The sequence below is a fragment of the Neovison vison genome, chromosome 1, assembly GCF_020171115.1.
Source record: "Neovison vison isolate M4711 chromosome 1, ASM_NN_V1, whole genome shotgun sequence".
In the NCBI taxonomy this organism is placed as follows: Eukaryota; Metazoa; Chordata; class Mammalia; order Carnivora; family Mustelidae; genus Neogale; species Neogale vison.
The window spans coordinates 316,189,622-316,209,738 of record NC_058091.1 but is presented as its reverse complement, the minus strand read 5'-3'; the positions used below and the strand labels follow the sequence as shown (position 1 = coordinate 316,209,738).

The window sequence follows — 20,117 nt, the reverse complement described above, 5'->3', positions numbered from 1 at the left end:
AAGATGCTGACTCAGCACCTGCTGGTAGGAGGTACTTGTGGGAGCGTGGCGAAGGGGGGCTGTCACTGTGACGGCCCTGCCAGGAATGGGATCAGCGGCCTGAAGGCCCGGGGGGCCGAGTCAGAGCACACGGCGAGCACCGGGCCATGTGGCATGGCTGCCCTCGCGGCACTCGGCACGGCGGTGGGCAGGCCACGGGGAGGGGGTGTTCTGGGGCCGGATGCTTTCCCATGGATGAGAATAATTATCGCCGTTCCAAAGGCTGTGGAGACACAGACAAGCACGTCCCAGAGAACTGCGTTCCCGTGGGGTCAGAGACAACGGGGGGCCCGCGGGCTGCGGAGGACGGAGCCCAGGCAGCGGCTGAAAACTGCGCGCGCGGCCGCGCTCCGACCGCCCTGTCACCGCAGACCCCGCTGGGTTCCCTCCCCCAGCGACGGCACGGGCACCAGCCCCACGTGTTTCACGGCCGGAGCTCAGCGGTGTCGCCACGAGGAGGCTGATGCCAAGCCCTGGGCCCCCGGTTCCGGCAGAGGTCAGGGAACAACTGTAGCTCCGCCCAGTCCAGTCCCACAAAGCCGCGTGCCGCGCGCTGGGCCCTCTGCCCTGCAGGGCACGGCTGGAGCGGCCCACGTGGGCGCACCTGGCTGGCCGGCAGCCCCAGTCCAGCTCCCCGCGGAGCCGCTTGCGTGGGCGTTGCCGGTAGCAGCAGGGCAGGATGTCCCCTGGGACACCAGCAGGGGACAGTGAGCCAAAGGTCGCCTGTGGGACAGGTGCCAGCCGCACCAGAGGGAAGGGCTTCCAGCTCCTCCGGGTACAAGGGCAGGTCCCGAGGTGACTCAGAGACAGAAGACAGAACAGGACTCCTATCTTCCCGTCACCTGGATTACAACATCTGAAAGGCACGAGTTTCCAGGACGGCCACGGGCCATGCACTGAGTGAGCGTGTGGAAGGTGGACAGTCACTAACAGGTGTGGGGGTGCATGGGGCCTGACCAGCGGGGGTGCTACCCACGCCGTGAGCACGGGGCCCCGGAGGGACCAGCACGGAGGGTGCTCAGATCCAAAGTGGACAGGACCCATGGTGTTCTGACCGCGGGTCCGCCCGCACCCACGAGGATGGGCTCCTGAGGCCGAGGAGGGGAAGTGCCAGCCTTCTGGGCACTCGGTGGGATTCCCGGCCCAGATGCCCGCGGCACGATGGAGTGGACCCATGGCCCTGCAGCCGGAGGGACGTCCCCGCAGGGCTGTGGCTCTGGGGACGATACGACAGAGAGAATCCACTAGCCCCAATCAGTCGGCCCGCCCCGTCCCGTGTGTGCCCCGAGGCAGAGCGAGGCACAGACGGTGGCGCGCAGCCCAGCTGGGGTCTGGGTCTGGGGGGCAGGAACAAGCCCGCGCTGGGCCTCCGGGGTTGGAGGGGCACCCTGCTCTCTGGGGCTGGGTCTTGGGACGGCCTCAAACGGCTCCCTGGGAGGCCGGGCTGGTCCCCCCGGCTCTGCCCACGAGACGACAGATAAGCCTCACGGATTCTGCAAAGACTCCCGCGTGAGAGAAACAGAAGGACACCGTACCTGCGGAATCCGTCTTTCTCTCTGGCTGTTACATATTTAAAAAATTTAAAGCAAGTTGTTTTAAAAATCCTGACTTAGAACAGAGAACCTTCTGAAACCGGGAAGCCACGGCCTGAAGGCCCTCAGCCCAGCGTGGGTGGCGCGCGGCTCGGTAGACGTGGCCCTGGTTCCTGCCGACTGGGCCCCTCCCTCCGCACACAGCGACAAGACAGACACGTCCACACGTCTTCTTTCTCAAGAGCGTGGGCAACGACAGCAGCTGTCCCCGAGTGCCCCTGCCTGGGACGTTCCGGCACAAACTCCGTCCTCACAGCCTGGGGCGTCCAAGAGCATCAGGTCTGGACCCAGCACTTCACAGGCGCAGCCCGGCTGGTGTGCTGGGACCCCCACGGCTCCCCTCCAGCAGCAAAACACCTTTTCTGAACGTGCTGGGACGCAAACCGTCTCCGAGTCGGAAAGGAAACACGGAGGACGACGTTCCCAATGGCGGCCGCGAGGGTCACCCTCTCGTCACACGCGTCTGCTTGCGGGAAAGGCTTTCTACGGCGAGACAGCGCGGCTCGGCGCCGGGAGGTGGGGACGGCGGCCAGGAGCCGGCCCGTCTGCGGGGCCTCCTGTTTCTGGAGCAGCTGGCCTTCGGCGGTGTGATTCGTCACTATTGAATCCTGTGTCCGGCTCACGTCGGGACTCCCTCGCCTTCTTCTCGCGGACTTGTGAATGTTGGTCTTCCCGCCCCCGGTCCTGGACGCTGTGAGTCCACCTGCATGGCTGAAGACCGCCTCATGCCAGGACCACGCTCCCGGCTGCGTGCGAGCCCTCTCCCACCGAGATCCAGAAGTCCCCAGAGTGTTGCTGGAACAGCTCTTGTCTCCTCCAATCTCTAAGCAGCGCTGCCGCCCCGGCACGCGGGCCTCTCCACACCGGAGCCCTAGGACCCCGTCCGGGCGCACACGGCCAGCCTGGAGCTTCGCGCAGGAGAGGGCCTCCCGGGAAACTGCACGTGCGAACCTGCGGCCGGCGCTAGCACGGCCATCTCCAGGGCAGGCGCGTCTCCTGTTCCTGTCGGGGCCGACGCGAAGCCACAGGAGCCCCTGCAGCTCCGCACCGGAGCGGAACCACCCTGCTCTGGGGCGACCCTCCACACACACCCTACAACCAAGGGCACCGCCCTAGGAGCCCCCCCCCAACTCCGCACGGTCCTTCCACTCCGGCCTCCTCGCCAGCGTCCGAGGGCCCAGCGCGGTGGAGGTCAGAGCCTCGGGCCCAAGGCCAGCTCTGTTCCCCAGCGCCAAGGGTCTCACAGACCCTGGCACAGGAGCAGCGGGACCCACAGCCACAGGGTTACAGCCACACAGTCGGCGGTCAGCACGGAGGGCAGCTCATGGCCCCCAGGTGAACGCAGCAGAGATCTCCGGGCTTGGGGGCTGAGCGGGCTGCACAGGGCACTCGGTCCATGCATAAGGGCGTCAGCATACAAGCTAAGGAGCCGTGGCATGCGGGCCACGGCAGTGCGGCCTTGGGGACATCGAGAGACACCTGCCACGTAGTCAGCCTCACAGTCTCCAGGAAGAAGCACCGGAGAGGCTGGCCAGCTGAGGCTGGGCCCCAAGGCAGGAAGAGACAGGGTGGGAGGCAGCGGGAAGGTGCACAGAAGGCCCAGGGAAGCGGGTGCCCTGCCGGGCGCTGCGTCACTGCTGGGCGGACAAGGGAGCACTGGAGCAGACCGGCTTGGGGGCCGAGGGGAGGACTCCCGGTGCCTGCTGCCCTCCTCACGGTCACCACGGCTACCACCGCAGCCGCCGGGGGCCTTCCCCGCAGGAGCTCAGCCCTTGGAGCCCACGCCTGGCGCGGGGGAGGGTGGGGCACGACACGCCCTGCGCCGGTGACCCTGCTCCCTCAGAGCACGGAGAGCCCTTGAGCTCTGGACACGACACCCTGCCCTCGCCGCAGGAGGCTTACGGGCTCTCTGCCCGGGGCCGGATGGCGGATGGCCCGGGGCGCGCACGCAGGGCTGTCTGTAAGCCGCGGGAGGAAACGCGTAGGAGAGGAAACAAGTTCACTGGGTCAGTGAACACGTGCCGAGTGCAGGTCACCAGCCAGCGCTGCTCCCAGGGACCCGCGGAGGCCTGCAGCGCTGCCTGGCCTGGAGCCCCGTGGGCGGGACAGCGGGCCCAGCAGCCGGCTGGCCGGGGGGCAGAGCTGGGGGCAGCTCCTCTCCTGCAGGAAGTTGAGAAAGATCCTGACCCTGCAAGGACTGAGCAGAAGCAGGGGGGCCCCGGAGCACGCGCCCTCCCCTGCCGCCAGCCTCTGGGCTCCCCTCGCCCCTCCTCCCCACGCGTTTCCTACAAAATCGCGTCTCCTCAGGGTTCTCAGGACCCTTCAGCGGAGACCCTGTGGTCTCTGCCATTCTAAGCGGCCGCCCCAGCAGGCTCCGGGTGTGAAATCCCACAGGAAACCCAAGTGCAGGCCCGAGGCCCCTCCGTCACCGTCCTCACCCGAGAGCTCAGCACGCGGCAGGCCCGCCTCTCTGGGCAGTCGCCGAGGAGAAGAGCGGACGGGACAGAAGCAGAGACGCGCCAAGAGCCCAAGTCCGGGGCCGACGGCTCCACTCCAGAGATGAGGCTCGGGTCCGGCCCAGCCACGGGGGCTCCAAATCCCCACCTGGGGACTGCAGGGGCGCGGCGGTCCCTGACGCGCTCCCACAGGCCTCTCACCTGGGGGGCCAGGACGCCTGGCAAGAACAGCTGCTTGGGGGCTTTCCAGGCACAGCCCCCCCTGCCCCCCGCCCCCCGCCGTGGAGTCCCACAGACGGGCCGAGCAGCTCGGGCTCTGAGCACACGGGAGGGCATTCTGGGGCGCCGGGTGCAAGCTGGTGGGCGGCAGGGGCAGGAGGGCCAGCCCAGGGGCACTGGCTTTTTTCTCGAGAACACCCCTCCCCGAAGGGAACACGAAACGAGGAAGTGGGAGCCGCGAGAGACAGGGACAGACCACGCACAGAGAAGCACCTGTGCTGGTCCCCGAGCAGATGACGCCCAGAAGCCACATACAGGGTCAGAACAGGCAGGTGGTACCTGGTGCCTGGAGGGACCCCTCGAGTTCCTGCGCCCAGGAGAGCTCCAGGGGGCCGTGAGCTCATCTGTTTACTAACAGTCTGTGCGTCTCACCCGCTGCTAGGAGCCCCTGGCTGAGGGCCAGGAGAGAGCAGTCCCTGCCCTGGGCTGCGGGCTCACAGTCCCGAGAAAGAGAGCACCGCCCCCCCCCCCCCAGCTCGGGGAGTTCCCTGCCTGGAGCAGGCTGCACGGGAGCGGGCAGCGGTTCACCTTTGCTGGCCCCGCACGCAGTCCGCGAGGACAGTCAGCAGGGGCAGGGAAGGGGGATGCCCGGTGCATTGGGGCCAGGATGGAGGAGACGAGAGAACCCTACCAAGGACTCCGTCCCCTCCGCCTCGGGCTGGCAGACACGGCTGGGCTGGCAGACACGGCCAGGCTGTGCGGCCTGAGGAAATCCCTTATCTCCAGCGCCTTTGGCACGGCCTGAAAAGCATCTTGGAATTCCAGGCCGTGGCGTCTGCGGCTGCTCGCCTTCGCTCAGCAGGTCCCGGCAGAGCACCTGCAGGCCCGGGACACAGCACACCTTGAGGCCCTTGCCAAGGGGGCCCCTCCAGCCGCAGTCCTGGGCTGTCCTGACGGGCCGCCGACGCTGCCGGCTGGGCACCTCCTGCCCGCTCAGCTCTCCGACAAAGCACGCCGAGGACATCCCGGCTCAGCCTCACTCCCAACCACAGGCTCTACCCAAATGCTGGCTCTGGGCCCCCCTCTGAGGGAAGCTCCTAGGGAACAACCAGGGCTGCCCCCCAACTGTAGAGAGCCCCTAGCTCCCAGCTGTAAGGAGACCCAAGGGCACATTCTGTGCTTCCCCAGCTGCTGGGAGCTCCCCGGAGTGCCCTGGCTATCCTGCCGGCCGCAGGGAACTCTTGGCCCAGCAGTACCATCTGTAGGGGAGATGGCCTGACAGCCAGCCTGTGGGAGGGGCCTGGGTAGCCAGTCCCCGCCAGGGTGGTCACTCTTCCAAAGACACGGGTGAACGTGGGAGCAGACTGGTCCGAGTGCTCCTCGGTGCGACAGGGGCACTCGGTGGAGGGAGGGTGCGGGCGGCCGCTGCCAGCCAGTGCACCTGTTAGGGGAGAGGGTCTCAACGGCCCTGAGCGCTCGAGGGTAAGTTGGGCTCCGGCTTGGAGGTGCGGAGCTCCAGCGGCCCGGGGCCCCCACGAGGATATGGAGCTAATGAGTCCCACCGGACAGAAGTGACTGATGACTCTTTCCTACCAGTGAAAAGACCTACTGCTTCAGAGGGGGGCTTCTGCTCGGCTGTTGGGCCCGGTCCCAACCAGCCCCTTGGCCTGGGAGTCCTGGCGGTCTGGGGCCTCAGGCTCACTGCTGGGGGTGCCGTGCATGGAGCAGAGGGCCCCACTGGGTGGCCACACCAGTCCCCACCCTCCAGACCTCAGCGACCCTGTGAGAGCCAGCTCTGCACCCCAGCCTAGCGGTTTGGAATATCAAAATTGTGAAAAATGTTTAAAAAAAAAAATGCAGCCAGCAAGTAGCTTTTTAGAGAAAAAAAGTCCGTCCTCTGGCTCTCAGATGGACACATGACTTCTGGGAGTAAAGAGGCCGCCGTCCCTGGGCTCCTGTGGCAGGTCCCGCCCACGGGCTGGGAGCATGTCAAGGGCTCGGGCAGGGCCATCTGCGGAGCCGCTGCGAATGCATGAGAACGGAGCTGGCGTCGTGCCTGAGACGTTGGGAGCCGCGGGCATGTGCGTGCTTAGGGACAGCGTTTAACAAGCTTGGAGACACCTCCGCTTGTGCGGCTGGAACGTGGGCAAAACCAGGAACGTGCCAATTAGTCATAATACCGCAAAGTGTGGCTCGGAGGGCTGCTCGGCGGCCGGGCTTGAGGTGAGCACGGCGACCCCATGCAGACACACGCTTTCCTCTGGGCACATTTTCACAATAACTCATAACCTCAGTCTGGGTTTAAGGAGCATGAGAAACGGGAGAAGCTCAGGAGAGGTCAAGGTCACCCGGACACCTCACGGCAAACGCAGGAGGGCCGGACGAGGGGTGAGCCCTGGGGACCACGGCATCGTGTCCTGGCTGTGCTGGGTGAGGCCCCGGGGGCAAAGTGGTTGGCGAGGCACGGTCTCTGGCCGGGCGGCACGGGGGGAGGCTTAGCGAAACACGATCCGTGGGAGTCTCGCTCAGACTCCCAGGAGCAGAGGAGCCCGGAGCCCCTCCTCGGACCTTCTCCAGCATCTGGCGTGCCCTCTGTGCTCAGATGCCCGTGGGGACAAGAGCAGGGCAAGCGCCCTCCTCCCGCACCAGGCCTCAACGGCCACTTTCAGGGGCAAAATCCTGATTTTCTAAAATGAGAGATAAGACTGACCGTGCTTTACTCAGTACTAATAAATTTTTAAAATGTTAAACACGAGTGTGTGTCTACACTTGCGTGTGCGTACACATACACAAGACCTGTCCAGAGACACACGTGTCAAGCACCCGATTCCAGGACCAAAGAGCAGATCGTGAAAAGTCAAGTCTCCTCAAGCCCCACCCCATCCGCCAGCGTGGCCACGGTCAGGTCACGTGGGACCCTTCGAGAACAGCAGACCTGGACGACAGGAGGCTCCTGCCCTGAACCTGCGGGGTCGAAGCCCGCAGAGTCCCTGGGTCTAAGTCTCCTTACCTGGAACTCAGGGACGTGACACACGACCCCACACCCGCCTGTCTCCAGGGCTGCACTGAGTGACCAGAGGCAAGGACCCGGGAGAAATGCCCCGACGTGCCGGTGGGCTACAGACACACAACAGAGGGGTACTGGCAGGCCTCCAGGTTGTCCAAGGTCATGGGGCCGGAGCCTGGCACCGGCGCTGCTGCAGCCAGCCCTCTCTGCCTCCCCCTGGGACACACGTACTCCTGGAAGCCCTCCGGCCCTGGGCCCCGCCGCCCCGGTTTCTGTGGCCACCAGCCCCTTCAGAGCACGGGCTCCGAGTCGCATCAAGTCCCCACGCGCCCCTCCCTCCACGCCCCTCGGCAGACCGCTGGGGTGGATGAAGAGCCGTCATCACGCACGGACGTGAGGGGCAGCAGGAGGGCTGGGCTGGGTGCCCAAGACTCCCTGCCCCAGAAGGGCCACGCCTGACTCAGGCTCTAGGGTGAGACCAAGGGCATCTGCTCTTGCATTCTTCCCATTAACCAAAACTCAAACATCTGGACAGGAACTCAGAGAAAACGATCATCTGGTTCTGGGGACTTACACTGCGACAGGCCACCCCCCAGGGCTGCTGGGCTGGAGTCCATCCCTGCATCCGACCTTCACGGTAATCCTCTCTGTGGGTTTAACGTGGAAAGGGGAGCACGCGGCAGCGCCCTCCCACAGACCACTCACTTCCAGGGTGAACAGGAAGCCAGATTGCCTTCCGGGAAGTGAGTCGTCTGTGGGAGTTCAGAGGTGGGGAAGCATCGGGGCTGGAGGCGGGATGCACTCGCGCCCGAGGGCTCCAACAGAGGCGACCCCCAAACCCTGGCAATAGAAACCCCTGTATGACCCCCCACCGCAAATCGCCAGCTGACTCCATATGATGTGGTTTAGCTTTTCTATCTTGACAAGTTACTTCCCGTCCGAAGAGGTGGTTAAGCTCCTCACTAAATGGGCAGTTAAATGACAGGCCGACTGGCCGTTGACCCGCAGACAGTGGCGGCCCATCCCCAGCAGCAAGCCTAACAGGTGCACACAAGCTTCCTCCCGGACCTATCCTGACTCAAAATGCCAGTGGGTTCCCGAGCGCCCTTGGGTGTCTGCCGCGGCTGGGCTCGTTTACTGACTGATTTAGGGAGTCCGACTTTCTTTGCTTGGACAGGCCAGATCCCCCCCGTGGAAACCCCGGCCCACTGTATTACTTAAAGGAGAAAAGCTCGCAGAGCACTGCTTGCAGAAAACAAATCCTCTCTGTAGGACAGAACCTGGAGCTTAGGAGTCACAGACTCTGTGCCCCGGATCACGGGCGGCTGACTGGAGCAGTGACCGCAGCTCCGTGACGCACACAGGAAACACATCAGTTATCCTGAAGAGCAGGGACACCGTGTCTGCAACATCGCAACAAGGTGTGTGCAAAGTATCCTCCCCATCCTGGGGGACTAGGGCGGTCCACCCACCCGCTCCTTTCTGAACATCTTCCAGAAGCTGCCCGCCACATCTAAGACCACACCCCCCGTCAGGAGCTGCTCCAAACCCCCCAGTTTACAGCCCTGTGTCCCCCGCCCGAGGGGTACCGGGGAGTTCAGGCTCTGCTGGGGCGTCCGTCTGTCCTTTCTGCGTGTTTACTCACCGACTAGCGAGCCTCTGCAGCACACCCCACCCGGACAAAAAGCACCAGGTTGTGGCAGGACAGACCCGGCCCCTGTCCCTCCACACTACTGAGGGAGGGGCTGCAAGTGTGACAAGGACACAGAGGCGGCCCTCCAGGGACCTCCAGGGAGGAGGGGGCTTCCTCCTGCAGGTGCCATCACCTGAGCAGAGAGGCCATCAGTCGGCCGGCCCGAGCAGAGAGGCCAGGAGAGAGCAGGCAAAGTCAGGAAGACGCAGATGCAGCGGGACCTTGGAAGCCACCTGGAGTCAGGGCTCATTCCCAGGGTCACCCTCCGAAGGTTCCGAACAGTGGGTGGAAGAAGGCCTGTGGACCACAGGAGTGATGGGGTAGGCTCTGGTGGGGGCACCATTCAGGAGCCCTGAGGAAGTGGCTGTGCTCTAACCCCCTCACAGCTGGGTACAGCAGCTGGAAGGTGATGAGTTCAAGTTTGTAAGCAAAAGGACACAGAAGGGGTTGCCGGCACACCCCAGGGGCGGGCAGATGATGGTGTCTGTCTCCAGACACACAGACACAGGGGACAAGGCCCAGGAGCTGACTGGTACAACCCTGCTTTATGTCACTAGAAGGGATGCCAACCTCTCCTCTCTCCCCTGTCCTCAGTCTAGTGCCTACCCTTTCCTCTCCCACGATGATAATCAAGCCCACCTAGAGGAGGCTTCAAGAAAAGCGTGCAACCCAGGACAACATCAAACTTCAAGAACTTTCCACTTCAATATTATTTCCAAAGACTAACTTCATGCATTAAAGAAGAATCTCAATGTCACCCCAAAATGTTTGGTCACAGCTGGAAATACACTCTCCACCAACTGCACAACTGTTAAAATCCTACACTTGTGCCTGGTTCCATTACGGTTTTGGAGTTAAAAGAAATGCCCTGTCATGCCCAATCTTACAGAAATCAACTGCACAACCGGAGAGCAGGAATGTACCCAGGGAAGCCCAGCCCTGCGGGGGATGACCCCACCAGGTCAGGGAATTACCCCACCAGGTCAGGGAATTACCCCACCGGTCAGGGAATTACCCCACCGGTCAGGGAATTACCCCACCAGGTCAGGAATGACCTCACCAGGTCTGGGATTGCTTCCCACCAGGTCCGGGTATGACCCCACCGTGTCGCGGAACGGGTCCCCCATAGAAGCCGGCGAGGACCGGGACGCGCGGGGCCCCGCCGCTTGCAGCAGGAATCCATCTCTCGGCGGGACCAGAGGGCTCCGCGCATCGCAAGCGCTGAAAGCGGACGCCGCTGCTCGCTCGCGGGAACCGGGGACGCACAAAACCGTCACGGCCGAGCCCCCAGAGCAGCGCCCCCGGCACCCGCACAACTTGCAGGCGCAGAGGCGGAAATCCTGCCGCTCCCGCCGGCCGGCTCGCACCGCGGGCTCCGGCCCGCACTCAAAGGACCGACGAGGTCCCCACACGAAGCTCATCAAGTGACCAAGTCACATCCAGGACAGCCGCGCGGTTCCCTCCAGGGGCCTGCGCGCGGCCGGACCGGACGCGGGGCCCGGGGACCGCGGGTGCGGCGACCCGGGGATCCGGGAAAGGGGGTGTGGGGCCGGGCGCCAGGGCGCGGGCCCCGGATGGGGGTGAGGCCGCCCGCCGCGGGGCTGTTGGGGGGGGTCGCGGGCCGCGGGGGGGCGGCGGGGCCGGCGGGGCCGGGCCCGGCCCGGGGCGCGCACCCACCTGGGCCTTCCGCAGGGCGCTGAGGCGCAGCTCGTGCACGAAGGGGTTCCGCCCCGGGGGCGCCAGCCGCCGCACGTCGCCGGCCCCCACGCTGGAGGCGGCGCTGGAGCCGGGGGCGGCCCGGGGACCGCGCGCCCGCAGCCTCATGGCCGCCGCCCGCCGCAGGGAGCCGGGCGCGGGGCGCGGAGCCGGTGCGGAGCCGCAGCGGAGCGGGCGCGGGGCGCGGGCCGAGGATGCGCGGCGGCCGGGGCGGGCGCGCAGGCGCAGGCGGTCGGGCGGCGTGACGCGAGGGGCGGGGGGCGCCGGCGGGGCGAGGCCTGGGCGGGCGGGGGCGGTGCGTCCCGAGAGCCCCGCCCCCGGGCCCGCGAGGCCGCCCCGCCCCGCCCCGCGCCCGCCCTCAGCGGCTTGGCGGCGCGCAGGGTAGGCGGGGGTCCCGGGATCCCGCGTCCCAAGCGGCGCCTGGGCCCGTGGCGGCGCCTCGCGTAGCGGCCGGACCGCGGGGACCCTCGGTCCGGGCCTGTTCCCCGCGCGGAGAGGCCCGGCAAGTCGCTCTCTCCAGCGGCGCAGGACAGCTCCGCGCCAGGCGCCCCCCTGCCCGAGCGCGGGCGCCGTGGCGAGCCAGGCTGCACCTGCGCGAGGCCCGCGCGCACTCTGTCGAGGCTCCGCTAGGGACGGACCCGGTCCCGCCTCCGGCTGCCTTTCCTCCTTGCCTGTCCTCGAAGTCCGCCTTAGGGGAAGCAGGTTCTCCCGGTGCGCCTCCCGGGTCCAGTCTGGGCCAGCGCTGGCCGCGGTCCGTCCCGGGAGGCCCTGAGCGCAGCCTCTTCCCCACGCAGCGACCGCTCGTCTCAGGTCCACGCGGAAGGGGGCTGCACAGACGCGTTTGCTGGCCGGGACCCAGGGTTGTCAGTGGGTGTGATTCAAATGATTCTTTCTCGTGGCCTCATTACTCTAGTTCACGGAATCACTCCCTTGCAGGAAGGGAGACATGTGGGGGTCTCTAAATTGTGGCATAGTATTACTAACTAGGGCAAAAGTGAAATAGTTCATCAAAATTTATCAGTTTCAGGGGCGCCTGGGTGGCTCAGTGGGTTAAAGCCTCTGCTTTCTGCTCAGGTCATGATCCCAGGGTCCTGGGATCGAGCCTCGAATTGGGCTTTCTGCTCAGCAGGGAGCCTGCTTCTCCCTCTCTCTCTGCCTGCCTCTCTGCCTACTTGTGATCTCTGTCAAATAAATAAATAAAATCTTAAAAAAAATTTTTTTTATCAATTTCAAGCATTTACCACAAACTGCAGTGTAGTGACAGCTACATTTCTGTGCCTGCCTCTCCCCGAGCCCCTGGCCGGAAGGGGGTGGAGCCCCAGACAGGCAGCGGGCATGGGGGGGCATGGGTGAGGAAGGACAACTTGGACACAACCCAACAGCTGAAATCATGAGGAAGTAGTCGGAACACTTCTTGCATTGCTCTAGGGCCCCTGCTGCAGGACTGCCTGGGGTCTTAGGACCTCCGTGCCTTGTGAGGGTCCCCAGCCGTGTCCCTGCATGAGCCTCTGATAACCTGGCTGATCCCCTTGCCCGCTTATATACTGAAGTGTCACCTTGCTGAGGGTCCTTCTGTGTTTTGATGGACAGAGAAAAACTGGGGAGCCAGAAGACAGTCCCGCGGGTTCTCAGTGGTCCAGGTCCTCTGACACAGCCTTGTCCATACAGACAGGGAAAGAGCAAGGCTACATCCCAGCGCCCTTTCTAAGCCTCACGCCGGACCAGGGCAGGTGACCTCTCCTCTGAGGCTCAGTTGTCAAATCCGTAAAAGGCAACTAACACAGTACCTACCTTCTCTGCTGTGTGTGATGACAAGATGGCCCTTGGGACTGCAGTGGGTCTTACTTGCCGGTGGACTGTGGCGGGGACTGCCTCCATCGCCCAGTGGCCATCAACACAGGGTGGATCTCTGAGCATTCAGCTGACAGTTGCTCTGATCACAGGCACGAGAACGTAGCTGGGAGCTGCTGGGACAGGATAAAGAGCTATTCAGAGAGAGCCAAGAAGGATGGCCAGCAAGGATGGGGTTCTCAAATCCTTCTCAACAAGCAGAGCCCTGGAGAAGGCTGGAAGGTTGACAAAGGCAGAAAGCAGCCAGGACAGCCGGGGTGGGGAGTGCAGGGCCCAGAAGGGTGAGTCCAGGAAAGTTGGCTGGCTTGCACTGCTTTATACTTTCTTTTCTTCAATTTCAATTCTGTGATGGAATTTTCTAGAAGTCATAAGAGTGCTCTGGAAACTTGACGAGGAGAAGTTGGTATTGGGCAAGGGGTTGTGAGAAATTGTCTTTCTTGTTTTGAAGAAACTACCAGCGGGGACCTTGAACGTCGAAGGCAAATCCCCGGAGGTTCTCTAGGAATCTTCTGGAATACAGACCCTGGTGCACGGAGCAGGTGGCCGGGCTCAGGCCCTAGCCCTGTCCCTGTGGCTCCTTCTTCTTGCTTTGCCTCTGTCTTAGGAAGATGGAGCATCCTGTTCTCCAGGGGGACTGACCACACAGGAGGGGTGCTGCTTGCTGGTGTGGGCCTGTGTGTTGTGGCCTGTTTGTTGAGTTTTAGAGTTCTGTACAGATTCTCCGAGAAGATGAGTTCTCCGTTTTCTTCTGATAGTTTTCATTCTGCCTTTCGTGGTGTTTTTATTCCACTGATGCATTTTTCTCCTCTGCACTGGGACTCTGCGTTCTCGACGCCACCCAGGAGCCTGCTTCCCCCCGTGGCTCCCACAGGCACAAGCACAAGGATTGATGGAGCTTTTCTGGACGCTCTGTTTCCTTCCACTGGTCTGCTGGTCCCCGCGGCCCCACACTGGTCTAACGGCTGTACCTCCGGAATCACGTGCCTTAGTCACCAGTAGGGTGGATTCCATTGCTGCCTCTTTTCAAGAATTGTCCTAGTGGGTCATAGAAGTTCATGGGTCTGTATTATAGCGCAAGTTTGTCCTGTTGCGAGGACTTCCCCAGGGGGTTTTGTTCTGGAGCACGCAGAGTGTGCACGTTCACAGGAACGCGTCGGAAGGGCACCTGGGATTTGTTTTAGCGCGCTGTGCTGAGACGCACAGATGTGCACAAGGCACAAAGGATGAAATTTTTCTCACAGTTTCCTGGGACCAGGGAGCATGGGTGCCATGGGGTTTGGGAAGCGCCAGGTCTGTCAGGAAGTCACAGGAGCGGGTAGAAAATGTGGCAAGACCCTTTACTGTGGTTTCCACAGGGGGAGCAGCGGAAGCGGGGGAACCAAGCTAGTGTGAGTACTTTAGTGGCTGACGGTCTGTACCCAGTTGTCTGGCACCTGCCATGGGGTGGCCACGGAGGGGAGGGGTGGGAGTGGTCTCTGGCTGGGCTGGTCTGTGCAGGGGGGGAGGTGAGTCAGCCGGCTCTGGGAACAGCCATGCCTCCAGGGTCAGCAGGTCCCAGGAGTCAAAGCTCAGAATAAAAAGCCTTCCTTAGGGCAGACCTTCAGGGCCCTGCCGCCAGAGCGACCCTCCCGCAGGCCGGCAGACTCCTGGCTTGCTGGCAGCACGTCCTCATTGGGGAGAAAGCTGGAGGCCTCCCTTCTCACCCCCTTAGCTTGTCCCTTCCCAGGTGGCGTCCCAACCCTGTGGGCAGGGGGCCTCAGGTCTCTACCGCCTGCTGTTCCTTCTGCCTGGACACTTGCATTCCTGCCTCCTCCCTGTCTTTACGTATGAGCCAAAATTCAGGCTGGTAAGACCCAGGGGTCCTTACCCTCTCCCCCGGGGTGTGTATGGCTCTCAGGGCGCCAGTGCGTTCCATGTGCGTTTGACCTGACGTGTAACTTGTTTGGAACAGAACCGTTTCCAAGACACCTTCTGTGAGAGAATTGGGGCCATTTTGCAGATTGGGAAATGGAGGCACAAGAAACCTACCGACCCACCAGCTCACCACCAGGCTACTGATGGCCTCACGTCCAGGGGCCTTTCCTTCTGCTCTCCGGCCCGGACTTCCGGGTGGACGCTGCCTCCGTCCGCCGTTTCTGCAGGCTGCCCTCCCCAGAGAGGTCATGTTTGTGCTTCTCCGGGCTCCGGTAAAACCACTTCCCTCCCATGTGCGGACGCTTGACATCAGATAAGGCTCGAAGTACTGGGCGGCATGTCATACCCCGTGTGTAGATGTCCGGCCTCGGGGTCTGCATGTGGGAAAGCCCGTCCGCCCGGTTCTCTGGTCGCAGGCGCCGCCCGTAGCTGTGTTCTCTGCTCCGCTTCCCTTGCCGTGGAAGACGGGGTCCTCAGTATAAACCGTGATCCGGAATGACGACCTGTCTGTGGCCCTCGTCAACGTTTCAGCGAGTTTTGCAGTTCAGAGGCATAGGAGCAGTTTTTCGCGCTTGAACACGTCTTTCTTCACACCTTCGGTTTGCAGAACAAATGTTTCCGTGTGCCTGTGCTTCCTGAAATGTCAAAAATCCCACAAGTATGAAAACAGTTATTCTCAAAGGAGGGGTCTTTGGCGAAGGACAGTTGCTCACCGTGACTCTGGCTTTGCGAAGGGCTGTGCCAAGTTCCATCCACCGCGTGCGAAGACAGAGATCTTGGTTAGCGAGGTGGAGGCCAAGTCCCCAAAGGGAGAGTCACTGTGAGGAGGGCACCCCGGCCGGGCCTGTGAGCCTGCACTGTCACGTCCTCGTCGGTGGAGAAGCACGTGACCCCGTGGGGTGAAAACAGCCTTCCCCGGCCGGCCTGGCAGCTAGTTACAGCCATGGGGCCGCGTCGGTCCGGAGAGCTGCAGGCAGAGCCAAACAGCTCCTGTGGGAGGACCCGGAGGGTCCCGGGGCAGGAGGGCGGGAGGTCTGGAAAGAGGCCTGGGAGGAAATTAATTCCCTAGAGACGAAAACATCCTCCCTGCAGCGGGGCCGTGTCCCCCCGAACCCAGAGCCGCAGCCAGCTGGGTTAGCAGGACGTGGTGCCTCGTGTGGAGACGGCCGACGGACGAGGATGCTCGCTGCCCCTTCCCTCCCTCTCCCCTCCCCGGCTCCTCCCTGTCCTGCTGGCTGCAGGCTCCTGGGCAGAGCCTCTCACATGGCCGGGTGGGTTCCCATGTCTCATTCGGCCTCCGAGGTGAGTGGCACAGCAGGTGTGGATGGCGTGGGCGGACCTGCGCCTGCCCGTGGACCCGTCCCCGCCATTGCACCTGGACCCACGCACGCGACCTGCGGCTACAGGCGCACCCGCCCCTCTTCCCACCACGCCCCGCGTGCACGGACGCCCCAGCTGCGGGGCCGGGACCCGGGGCCGCTCTGCTTTGCACCCGCCGTTCTTGCTTTATTTAGCAAACAGGGAAGCTGTTTGGGGCGAGAGCTCTTGGTCTCTCGTAATAGACGCTGGAGATCACTTGATCTGGCTTCCTCACTTCAGGGTAGCGGTCGTAAGAGGACCCTTATACGTATTTTCAACCTTGAGTTGATGAGGCCAGGAACTCGTACTGGATCCGGGGCCTTTTATGAGCTACTTGACTTTAAAGCCTCCGTGGCAAGGGTGTGTCCCATAGAACACGGAGTGGAGGCTGGGATTTGTGTCCGGGAAGGTCATACAGGGCGTGCAGTCCTTGACCCTGGGCATGTTTGTGTAGTTAAAACTGAAACGGCGTGTATTTCACTCACTGTGTCTTTTTAGGGTGCTCCCCACCGATCACCCAGAACGAGCCCAGAGGCAGGGATGCAGCCAGACCTCAACGGGCAGCCTTACCCGAAATGTGTGTCCAGATGTCTCTCCTCTTAGAATCATCTTCCACCTTAGGATGAGAAACTCTCGCTGAAGCCTGCGGACAAACAGGCTGGCCCAGCTCTGTCTATCTGTCGCATTTCACAGCTGCGCCCCCTCGCCAGCCCCAAGCCACATGAGGCAGCTTCCTTATGAAACCCGATTCCCCGAACCCTTGTGTTTACTTCTACTCCAGCTCAGTAGTGAAGACGGTTTCTGGTAGTAGGAGACATTATTGTTTGATCGACGTCGCAAGTTCTTACCTGATTGTCCCCCCCCCCCCCACGGTTTCTCCGGACCTGATGGCTGCACAAGGCGCCCCGGGGGACCAGCCTGCCTCCACCACTGGCCGTGGGGACATTGCCCCGATGGCTTTTCCACCAAGGTCTGAGGCGGCTTGCCGCTGGGAGAGAGCGTAGTGGGGGTGATGACGACGGCACCTTGGGAAACCTGGGTCAGGACACTCTGGGCATGGTCCAGGGCCAGCCTGTGAGGAGCACGTGGGGATACGGGGGGCCCGTCCTGTCTTGGCTCAGCCGGGGCAGGACCAGGGCTGGCCCTGCCACTGGCCTTTTCTCTGGTTCCACGAGTTAGCCTGAGACCTCCCACTGGGGGCTGTCACTTACGGCCGCCAGCCCTGGCCCGTCCCACTTGTCCCTCAGTGTGTGGTCTGAACCGGGCTCTCCCCCTGCAAACCGTGGGGGCATCCGCCTGTACCTGGCCACACCTGGGCAGAGTCTGCCGGGAAACCTGCCCCTTGGGGCCCCAATGGGACCAAGGCCGGGGCCGTCCTCAAAGCCACCGTCCTGCTGCCCGTCCCCATCCACACCTCCAGAAGCATGTCCCTGCTGACCTGTCTCCCTTCCACGTGCACAGACGCCCCCATCTACAACCCTGGAATTTGCTTTTGTCACCAGGTGCCCTTCTTTGAGAAAATGGCTTTGAGTCACAGCAGTGTCCACTCCGAATCGGGGCTGACGTGCGGCTGGTGTGGAGACCTCGCGTGCCGCACCGCAGGCTGCTGGTGGGCTGTGGCCAGAAGGGACAGCTCCTGGCTCCAGTTTCCAGATAGGCTCCCCGCCGTGTGATGCTGTGTGGCTGCCAGCCTCCTCTGCGGGGTCAGCCCCCCGGGACAGGGGCTTCCTCTATTCCATTTGCCCGCGCGTTCCCGCGCCTCACAGCAGCATCTCGGAGATGCTCAGTCAGCATTTGGGGAGTAAAAGAATTAAAAAATGAATGACTTGGTCTGGGGAGAGGACAGAGCTTTGGTGCTGGTCACACCGTCTTACGAATATTTTACCCCACGAATGAAGGAGGGGTTAAATCTAGAAAGTGTCCTCTTCAAGCTAAAAAAATAGGGTTTATCGTAATGACTTTGGGATAGAGAAGGATAGGGAACTAAGCCCAGTAAAAGACCGGCTGTACAGAAAAATACTGATGCGCGTCAGCAAGACCTCGCTGTAGACGTCTTAGTAAGCCACGGGGAGTACAAGGTAATCGTGGACAAAGAACGTCAGGACGTGTACGATGTGAAGAGGTTCGCAGAGCTTGCAGGAAAGCGAACAACAAAATGACGGGCAGAGGACGGGACAGGCCGTGGCCGGAGGACGCACCCTGCATGGGGAACACACGGAGAGAAGATGCTCGTGTGGCTGCAGCTCGGGAAATGCAGAGGCGACCCCCAGGGGGGTAATTTCATTTAGGAATTGAGAACATCGGAAGCTGCCCATCAGGGGGAAGGCATCGCCTGTTTGTGCGGCCGCCTGTGGCCTTCCCAATGTTGTCGCACTCGTAACCAGGAGCGGAAGACCCCACGGCCGGTGGCGCCAAGACACGGCCCCAGAGCCCCGTTGAATGCGGGTTTGCTTTACAAGCACGAGATGCTCCAGCGGGAGACCCGGGCGGCGGGGTGGACCGGCTTTGCCGGGCGGAGACGGTGGCTCAGCGGGAAGTTTCGGCGGGGCTGGCGGACAAGGCCCCGTGGCCGGGCGCGGGCAGGGGCCAAGCAGGGTCTGCTTGGGAAAGCTGGGGGCGCGGTGAGGAGGCCGCTCGCGAGGCCTCGCCCACGAACTCGAAGTTCAGTTTTATTTTGTTTGATAAGGAAACTGGTTTTTACACATTTAATTTCAGCTTTCCAGTTTTATTTTACTTTTGCTGTTGGAAGTGTTTCTCTAAATGGAAGTTGTTTTACCGCTCACGGGACTGCCACGGATCTGGCCCCAGACGCAGCTCCGCGGGCGAGTCCCCGGGCTCGGGGCAGAGCCGAAGAGAACGGGCACCGCGCCCGCCCCGCCGTGCTCTGGCAGCGTCGGGTCTCTGGGGGAGACGCTCTGCCACGGGCTGACGGGGTCAGCAAGGGGGACCGTTCCAGGCCGACACTTGGCACAGGCCGTCCTCAGCCCAGTGCGGTTCTGAAAGGATTGGATCTGTCGTTGCACTCGGCTCCGTTACCGGAGGGAAAGAGAAAACCGTTTATCTCGCTTCTGATTCTGTGATCATTTCAGTTTCAATCTAAATGCCGTGACCCTGGCAGGTCGCGGGCTTCCGGCACGGAGCGACGTTTCGGCGACTTTGGAAAAAGAAACCCCATTCACACGAGTCAGAGTTTTATGAACGGCTGTCCCCCTTTCCCGCCGTGGCTGTGCTGTGATGTTGACCCAACACGACACACAGATCCCTCTGTCCCCTGCTGGACGGTGGCCCGGCGTCTTCGGTCTGTGGAGCGAGATCACTCAGCGCCGGAGAGCTCAGGGCAACAAGAAGCCTCTGTTCCGACGATGACGGGCTCTGAGCAGAAAGGGTCCCTGCGCGCGGGCTGGGTGATGAATCACAGGCGGGCGCCCAGACAGAGAAGGGTCTTTAATAAGGCCATCCCGGCAGGCGGGGCGGAGCCAAGAGCCGGTTCTTCTTCAGTGGGTGAACCTGGAGGGAACCCCGTCCCACGACCGCCTCTGGCACCCGGAGCCCAGCCGTCCCTCACAGCCACCTCTTCCCGGCTTCCTGGACCCCGGCACCGGGCTTTGGGTTCGGGGCCGTGGGGGCCGGTCGGCACTCTTCCGCTGCTCTTGGAGGACGCCCCCTCCTCCACACACTCGGAACCGAGAGCGTGGTTCCACCAAGGAGACATCCTCTGAGGCCACCTGTGGCACTGGGTTTCGTCCTCAGTCCTGGCTTTTTTTGGCTTTGAACCCCGAGCTGCTTGGATGGCTCCCCGGAAGGAAGGGGAAGGATCCCTGATGTCCAGCACCCCAGGGGAAAGTGTGTCCATGGACAGCCTCTGCGAGGCCGGGGCCCTGGAGCTGCTCTGATCACCTCCAGTGGGGAAGATGGGGATCCCCCTAAGTAGTGTGATCTCTGACCCCAGCCCCCAACCCAGGACAGGCAAGGTGGGCAGCAGGTACCAAGTCACAGGTACGGCCTGGGAAGGTGGACCCTGCCCGCCTCGCAGGGGCACACAGGCTGTCCCGGGGCCCACATGACATGGCTGGGGCCGCGGGACAAGTCTTGGTAGTTACAGGATCATAGGTCACCCTGGCAGATGGGGGGTGCAGCTAGGGGGCTAGTTTGAACATTCTAGGTCCCGGGAGCAACCCAGAAGCCATGAGCCTCCACCTCAGGGAGCCAGCCCCGAGCAGCCTTTCCCGCCGAGGGCAGGGACTCTCAGTCCGGCCCTGGGGACCGGCGTT

The 20,117-nt window shown here is 62.8% G+C and overlaps 1 protein-coding gene across 2 annotated transcripts in view; it reads right to left on the bottom strand.

Annotated features, from left to right (window-relative positions):
• LPCAT1 (lysophosphatidylcholine acyltransferase 1) overlaps positions 1-12,615 on the bottom strand; it is a 45,390-nt gene extending 32,775 nt beyond the window's left edge. Inside the window, exon 1 of one of the 2 annotated variants that reach the window (XM_044234230.1) lies at positions 12,514-12,615. In XM_044234230.1, the coding sequence (XP_044090165.1) occupies positions 12,514-12,600 (87 nt within the window). In that variant the 5' untranslated portion in view covers positions 12,601-12,615. Of the gene's footprint in view, positions 1-10,683; positions 10,863-12,513 lie in introns of those variants that run through there. The other variant, XM_044234222.1, reaches the window with a different exon arrangement.
• Positions 12,616-20,117: the final 7,502 nt, after the last annotated feature.